This window comes from Trachypithecus francoisi, unplaced genomic scaffold, assembly GCF_009764315.1.
Source record: "Trachypithecus francoisi isolate TF-2019V2 unplaced genomic scaffold, Tfra_2.0 Lachesis_group9, whole genome shotgun sequence".
Taxonomy (NCBI): domain Eukaryota; kingdom Metazoa; phylum Chordata; class Mammalia; order Primates; family Cercopithecidae; genus Trachypithecus; species Trachypithecus francoisi.
The window spans coordinates 51,259,657-51,267,505 of NW_022681474.1; the positions used below are offsets into that span (position 1 = coordinate 51,259,657).

The window sequence follows — 7,849 nt, forward strand, 5'->3', positions numbered from 1 at the left end:
CATGCTTCCTCTGGGTGCTGTGTAGCTTGAGGAAGGGTCCCCAGGTCCGTCCAGGAACAGGAGCGAGTTCAGCCTGTTGATAGGAACAGGTATCCTACAGGGACACACACACGGCATTCATGGGACCTTTGAGAGCAGGCGCTGCCTTCAGCAACACCCCCAACCCACCCATTGCCTTTAACATGGAGGAGGCAGCACTGCCTTCGGCTCCCCAAGACATTCGACAGGACTCACAATCCCATCCACAGGACAGCTTAGCTCAGCCTCAAGGTAGCCCCCACCTGCCTGCTCTGCATCCCTGAGGAACCCACTGTCAGCAGGAGGTGAAGATAGGCTCCTGGGCCTTCCCTCCATGTGTGGCCTGGGCTCCAGGGTCGCATGAGGAACAGGGCCACCTAACATCCTCCCTGGAGCAGACGATAACTTTCAAAGATGGAGAAGTCTAAACCCAGTGAGGATCCCAGGAGAGACAGGAAGTGACCCTGTGGTGCCTCCCACCTGGCCCCACCCAGTCTCATGCTCCCCACTGGACCTGGAGCTGGGTACCCCTTGCACCCCTGCTGCACCCAGAAGCCTGCCACGTGCCACTGAAAACACAACAGCGGAGATGCACGAGGCTGCACCTTGAAAGAAAAGTGGTAAAAAGCAACAGCTGCTGAGTTCCTTGCAGGCGTGGCCTGGGCACTGTTCTGAGCACTTCACCTTATTTAATCCTCAGAACAAAGCTCTCAGGTTGGAGCTGTAGATCCAGGTTTTGCTGAGAAGCACAGGACCGGGCAGACGCCCAGGTGGCTCCCCAGCCCTGCTATGGCTGCATGGGCCCCAAGGTGCTTACGGTGCATTGCCCCCAATCCGAGGGTTCAAAACAACCCAGGGCCTGCTGGCCAGCGGCCTACACGAAGGGCTGTTTGCCCAGCCCACTCTGAGCAAGCCCTTCATATAAGCCACTGGCCAGCAGGCCCTGCATTGTTTTGAAACCTTGCATGCCGGGCAGGCTTGTTCAGACCAGAGTTCCCTCGACATCCCGCCTTCCCCTTTGATTCTCAGATGCATTTCATCTGAGTTTGGGCTCAGAGCATTTCAGTGGCTTGCCCCAGGCCTTCAGGCCTGGGTGTTGGAGCCAGAGCTTGAGTCCGTCCACATGTGACTTCAGATACTGCCCTGTCCACACCACCTCCCCATCCAGCCTCTGCAGTGGATTCAAGGGCAGCCCAGGAGGCTGGGAGCCAAGTCAGACACAGCTGAGCCATGCTGTATCTCCTGTCTGGCCATGGGCATCCACTGAGGAGGCAGAATGGAGCAGGGGGCTGCTGGTCTCCACACCCCCAAATCCTGCCACGGGCAGGCATGAAGGGTCTGGAAGCAGCTCAGGGCAGTCAGGGCTGTTCCTGCTCCCCAGTCCAGACATGCGCACATAAGCAGGCCTGTATGAACCCCAGGAGGAGGCCACCTGGGGCCTGGGTGTGCCCGAGAGTCCTCTGGGCTGTGAAGAAAGCAAGGAGAAGCAAAGCTGCTCAGGTGATGAGGTGAGGGAGAGAGCACCTATGCCTGGCTCCCAGCGACAGCCTTCCCCAGGCTCCAGCGCCCTCTGCCTCTGCTGGAGGAGCCCAGAGGGGTCCCTGCTGCCCCTACCACAGCACCCCCACAACCCCCTCTCACATACACTCAGGGCTTGTTCCTGGACTCAAATGACCAACATCACCAGGAAGCCCCTTCCCAGCCATGGGCACTGGCAGTGCTCTTTGCCTTGGAACCCTCATGTGCTCTGCACCCTGTGAGGCTGCTTCTGACCTCCCTGCAGGAGCACAGTCGACTCCCCTTATCCACTAGGATACACCCAAGATGTTTCCAGCTGCCTGCAACCCCAGATAGTACCAAGATAGGCTACATATAATGTGTCTTCCTACACATACACATGTGCCTCGCTAAGATGAAGTTTATACATTAGGCACAGTAAGAGACTAACAATAACCGATAAGAAAATGGAACAATTATAACAATATACTGTAATGAAAGTTATTTAAAACATGAATTGTTTATTTCTAGAATTTTCTTTTTCTTTCTTTTTTTTTTTTTTGAGATGGAATCTCACTCTGTCATCCAGGCTGGAATAGTGGCGTGATCTCTGCTCACTGCAACCTCCGCCTCCCGGGTTCAAGTGATTCTCCTGCCTCAGCCTCCCAAGTAGCTGGGACTACAGGTGTGCACCACCTCGCCCGGCTAATTTTGGTATTTTTAGTAGACGGGGTTTCACCATGTTGGCCAGGTTGGTCTCAAACTCCTGACCTCAAGCTATCCATCCGCCTTGGTTTCCCAAAGTGCTGGGATTACAGGCGTGAGCCATCACGACCAGCTATTTCTGGAATTTTCCATTTAACATTTTGGACCTTACCAATTGCGGTGCAGGGGCCAAGGGAAAACTTTCCCTTTACCCTCTGAAGGTTCACTGAAAAGTCAGCTCATAAAAGCAGATTAGAAATGGAATACACATTCACTAGCATGCATGGGGGAAATCAGAGTGACTGCCCCACCATGAAATGGGGTACAGATGCAATGGGGAAGTGCAGGTGATTTCAGGGGGCCAGTAAATGATTTTCAGGGGAATTCAGTGGGTTTGAAAAACACACAGTGGCCTGGAACAAAGTCAGGGGTTCACACAGCAGACAACGGTTTGCAAAACCTGTCCAGGTGTGTGAGCAGGCTTCAGTCTTTCTCCCTGTCACATGAGTTCAGTCAGAGAAAACTCTGGGAAGAGACCAGGGGTCATTGTTTTCTTCTTTGGTGGGTCCAGCCTTTAGGCAGATGAGGGACTTCACAGAACAACTTCACCGTATGATTTGGAAGAGACAAAGGGTTGAGGGGCCTGGGGGAGCCTGGTCGGAGAGACCTTAAGGCTTCTTCAGTTCAGAATGTCACAGCACTATATATTGGGGTATTGGTTTCTGAGCCCCAACAGAGCATGGTGGTGCATGCCTGTAATCCCAGCTACTCAGGAGGCTGAGGCAGAACTGCTTGAACTTGGAAGGAAGAGGTTGCAGTGAGTCGAGATCCTGCCATTGCACTCCAGCCTGGGTGACAAGAGCAAAACTCCGTCTCCAAAAAGAAAAAACGGAAAAAAAAAAGTGACACCACAGCAAACGGGGGGGGGGGGGGGGGGAACGGTAATTTGGTAATGTGCTCCCTCCTTCTGCCTGCCCTTGTGTGAGAAGCCCCAGTGCCCTGGACCTTCTTACAAAGTCCACCGCCAAGTGCTGGGCACCCTTCAGCCCATTTAATCTTCACAAACACACTTTGGGGAGATGCTGTGATGTAATGGGGACGCTGAGGCTCAGAGAGGTGAGGGGCTTGCTCTAAGAGTATATGAACCCAAGAGGTTTGACTGCAGTGCCTGCCACTAAGGCCACACGGAGCTGTCTCTACCATCATCTGCTGGGGACTGGCTGTTTCTCCCCACAGAGGCTACTCCCTTCCTGTCCAGCTCACAGCTCATTGCCCATGGGACCTGGAGCCCAGTGGCACCAGCAGCCTGTGATAAACTGGAGCGCTCAAAGGCGTGCCTGGCTATTGGACACTACGGGTGGGATTTCAGGAGGGCTGGCAGGGCTGCGGCTGGCCAGGCAGGGCAGGGCTGAGCTGGGCTCCCCAGGGTGCCCCAGGCATCGATCTGGCCACTCCCAGGGCAAGGCCAGGCTCTGGTTGAGGAGGGGCGGGGGCTGGGAGGACTGTTATCGCTCTGTTTTGCCTGAGACCCGCTCCCTCCCCTTTCCTCCACCTAATCTCATGGCTTGCCTCTTCCCTTTGCCCAGGGTTGACTTCATCTCCATTAATCCATATCCAGCGCGTGCGTGCGTGCGTGCGTGTGTGTGTGTGTGTACAGGTGCACTTCCAGACACCTCCCTCTAGGGGCTGACCCTGCACCACTAGAAGCAGGGTATGTACCAGCAGACCAGGCCTGGGTGGCAGGGGCTTCCCAGCGTTCCAGAATAGGGGAGATGCCAGCAGAGGTGCAAGAAACAGCCCCAGACAGGAAGCGTTAGAGAGACCCAGAGAGGCAGGGTGGGTGAGCACTGGTCTCCAGGTCCTGAAGACCGACTCTGGAATGGGAGTACACCCAGCTTGGTGGGGCCTGACCTGCTCCCCCTTGTATGCCAGGGGAATGTATCTCACAGGCTATTTTGCTGCCCCCAGGGATGACCTTCTCCACTCTAGCCCAGGTCCCTAAGTCCCCTCCTAACAGTCACAAGTCGTACCCTAGAGCCTTGCCCGCCCCATCTCAGGAAAGGTGACCTGAAAGGCCCAAGCTTATTCCTGCCCTCCCTGAGCCATACTTTCTGCCCAGCTTCCTCAGGCTTCGGTGACTGATGGCAGTCTCCTTGCCTGGGCTGCACAGGCACACTGCCCTCTCCCCCTTGGGGTTGCATGGACTGCAGGTGCACACACCTATGTCTTGCCCTCTCAGGGGAAGGATTTACTAGGCCCTCTCCGTCTGCATCCACTGGATTTCAGTGGCTACAGACAGAGAGCCAGTCAGCAGTGACCCTGCAGGTGTTTGGGGATGGGGGCTCTGACATTGCCAGAGCCCTAGGGTTGACAAGGCACCTAGGCAGATTCGAGGATCCAAGTCCCTGCCACGTGAGTTTGGGTGAGGCTGACCTCGCTGCCTCAGTTTCCTCCTATACACTGATGCTATTAATAAAAATACTCATTTCAGGAGGTGGTTGTAAAGATTATACAAGAGACTGCAGAGTGTTAGGCAGCGCCTGGCACAAGACAAATGCTCAGTAAAAGACCGCTGCTGTCATTAATGTCAACACCAGCCCTGAGCTCCTGTCCTGGAGCTGACCCAGTGCTCACGCCCAAGGTAAGAAAGGGAGGGCTGGGGCTGATGAGCTGGGAGGAGGTGTGCGCCCTTCTCCTGCCCCCAGCTCCTCTCTGGACCCCTGTCCGAACCCCTCTTCCGTCCCTGGTTCGGTCTTCCCCTTTCCCACCGCGGCCCGTCTTAGGCCAGGATGTGCTCCCTGGCCTGCGTACTCTGGAGCAGGGCCTGGCCACTCCCCGGAGCCTGTATGACGGGAACCGCCCCGCGTCCTCTCCCCTACGCGGGGCAGGCCGGCTCTGGGGCGCCTTAAAAACCGGAGCTGGCACTTGGCAGCGCCACTCTGGGCTGGATCCAACGTCGCTCCGGCTGCTCTTGACGACTCCACAGATTCCCCGAAGCTATGGCCAGCAAGGGCTTGCAGGACCTGAAGCAACAGGTGGAGGGGACCGCCCAGGAAGCTGGTGAGTACAGCGCGCGACTTAGGGCCCAGGCAGGGGCACCTGCGTGAACGCGCAGGCAGAAGCGGCGGGTCTGCGCGGTCGGCAAGGTCGCGGACCGGCAGCTTGGCTCGGAAGGCTTGGTCCTCCACTGAGATGCAGGGGCGGGCAGGACACCCACCCCGGTCCGCGGAGAGATGGTGCCCGGAGGGAGGCAGCGGAACAGAGGCTCCAGAGGAGCCGGAGCCGCGCTGTGGGTACTGCGGGAGCCCCTCAGAGGAGGACATGTCGGCGCTGGGCGGCCCCACCCAGGCCCTCAGGCAAGGGTGAAGGTCCAGGTCCAGGACCAGGACCAGGACCAGGACCGGGGCCGGCCCGCCACCACCTCCACCCGCGCCCGCCACCAGAGGCTGCCCCAGACCCCAAAGGGCTTTGTTTCCATCCCATCCCCAACCCCAAAAAGTAGTGGTCGCCTTACCTTTAAGTCCCCATCTGGCAAAGGAGGTCCTTAGTTCCTCCACCTCCAGCTCTCTTCCTTATTCTGGAGGTGACCCAGCTGCGGTGGGGGCATGGGAGATGTGAGGAGACCACTGGCTCACTGGGTGGGCTCTTCCTGTGCCTAGCCCAGCCTTCCTCAGGACTACATACAGTTCCTTATCAGTCCTGCCCATATCCCAGTCAGGAGATAATATCCAAACCAACCCCTTCCTTCACCAGTGCCCCAGGGGAGGCCCACAGTTCTTCCCTTGAGACTAAAATGTTACCAAGGAAGCCTCCGTGTCAGCTCCTTTCCTTCTGGGCTTCACTTTTCCATTTGAGAGCTGAGTGCAAATCGAGAGGAGGTCCCCAGGGGCCTCTCAGCACATTTGCCTGACTAACCCTCTGGGAAGGATGGGGTCTGGATAAGGCAGGCCCTTTCCCGTTCAGCAGCAGGGACGAGTTACGGCTCTGCAGGCCGGAGCCACCTGTCAGCCCACAGGGGGGCTGGTGACTCCATTCCAGGCAGGCGGAACTGTGGTCCAGAGGAGATGGCCCGGCCTTGGAAGTTTTGCCTCCTTCCTGCACTTGTCTCCTAATGTCTTAAGCTGCCTGTCCACAGAGGCACTGGCTTTGCTTGTGTGCCCTCCGGGGCAGGCCACAGGAGGGAGGAGGCAGTGAGAACCTGGCAAAAGTCCAAGCCCCAGGGCCAAGTGCATGAAAGGTGGGAATTCAGGCATCTGGGCCAGGCTTCTAGCCGAGAAGCTGTAAAAGGGGCAGGGGTCTTCTGGGCTATGCCCAGCATTAGCCAACAGTCCAGATGCTAGCTGCAGTCTGGCCCTGCCCTGCCCTGCCCTGCCTGCCTTCCTCTGTCCAACATTTTCTCAGCAGCCCTGGAGATGGAAAGGGAAGCTCCTCCCCCACAGAGGAGGAGCTCAGAGTTAGAAATCAACAAAAACATCCCAGAGGCATGGAAAGGGATCCTGCCCCTTGGGCTGGCCGGCCCTGGGCCAGGGACTTCATCTCCATGGCATCCATCCCTTGGACCTGTACCACCGAATACTCTGGAGAACACATGAGGGGCATGGCAATGGTGGGGCACCTGTGGTCGGTGGTGTCTCAACAGGGGCTAAAAGCCACATCTCTCTGTTCCAGTGTCAGCGGCCGGAGCAGCAGCTCAGCAAGTGGTGGATCAGGCCACAGAGGCGGGGCAGAAAGGTCTGGTGGGGCTGGAGGGAGGCGGGCAACCCCAGCACACCTCCCACTGCCCCGCCCCACCCCGGCCCGGGGCCCAGGCACATCCTCTCCTCTGCAGAGCCCTCTGTGCACAATGCCCCAGGCAGGTCCCCCGGGAGACCCGGGCCAGGCTAAACCTACGTGCACTGGTTCCCGGGGCCCTGCCTGACCTGCCCTCTCTCCCACCCTTCCCCAGCCATGGACCAGCTGGCCAAGACCACCCAGGAAACCATCGACAAGACTGCTAGCCAGGCCTCTGACACTTTCTCTGGGATCGGGAAAAAATTCGGCCTCCTGAAATAACAGCAGGGAGACCTGGGTGACCTCCCTCCAGGCGCCATCCAGCAGAGCCTGGCCCTGACCTCCGGGCATCCGCCACCTCCTCGGTCTGCCCCCTCATTAAAATTCACGTTCCTAGCCTGTGTTCACTTCGACTCCTCGCAAGCTGGGCCCAGTCCTCCCATCCCAAGAGCAGAGCCACCATAGCTGAAGTCCTAGTTTCCCAAATTCGGAAATCCAAGCCAACTGTCTCAGGAATGTTTTCCATCCCGCCGCTTGCCTCCAGACGCTCCCAGACCAGAGGCTCAGCCCCCATCTCTGTTATTGCCCCTCCCCCGCCCGACTCAGGAGCCAGCCCCCGCCCCTTATTCCCTGCCCCAGGATCCCGGCCCTTCCTGAGAGCCGGACTGGACTCGGTCCTCAGATCCTCGGAAGGCTCAGCTCTGGGCCGGGCAAGGAGCCCTGGAAGGGCGCGGGCCTCGGGAACTTCTCTCTGTCAGCTGGGACTAGGGGATGGGAACAGGGGAGACGACCCAGGGCCACGGCCCCTCGGGACTTCAGGCGGCCGGAGGTCGTGGGGGCGAAGCCGAGTCGGGAGCCG

General features: G+C 58.2%; 1 protein-coding gene across 1 annotated transcript; it reads left to right on the forward strand.

Moving 5' to 3' along the window:
- Positions 1–3,065: 3,065 nt before the first annotated feature.
- On the forward strand, positions 3,066–7,386 carry ADIRF (adipogenesis regulatory factor). Its single transcript, XM_033209036.1, has 3 exons — positions 3,066–5,280; positions 6,889–6,951; positions 7,166–7,386. The coding sequence occupies exons 1-3, from the start codon at positions 5,220–5,222 to the stop codon at positions 7,270–7,272; spliced, it is 231 nt and encodes a 76-aa protein (XP_033064927.1). The 5' UTR covers positions 3,066–5,219; the 3' UTR covers positions 7,273–7,386.
- The last annotated feature ends 463 nt before the right edge of the window (positions 7,387–7,849 follow it).

Bases quoted from the DNA above. Each gene is read 5' to 3' on its own strand.
- ADIRF (XM_033209036.1), top strand. From the start codon at position 5,220: ATGGCCAGCAAGGGCTTGCAGGACCTGAAGCAACAGGTGGAGGGGACC. The intron at 5,281-6,888 runs GTGAGTACAGCG...TCTCTGTTCCAG, and splicing joins GGGGACCGCCCAGGAAGCTG to TGTCAGCGGCCGGAGCAGCA. The intron at 6,952-7,165 runs GTCTGGTGGGGC...ACCCTTCCCCAG, and splicing joins CACAGAGGCGGGGCAGAAAG to CCATGGACCAGCTGGCCAAG.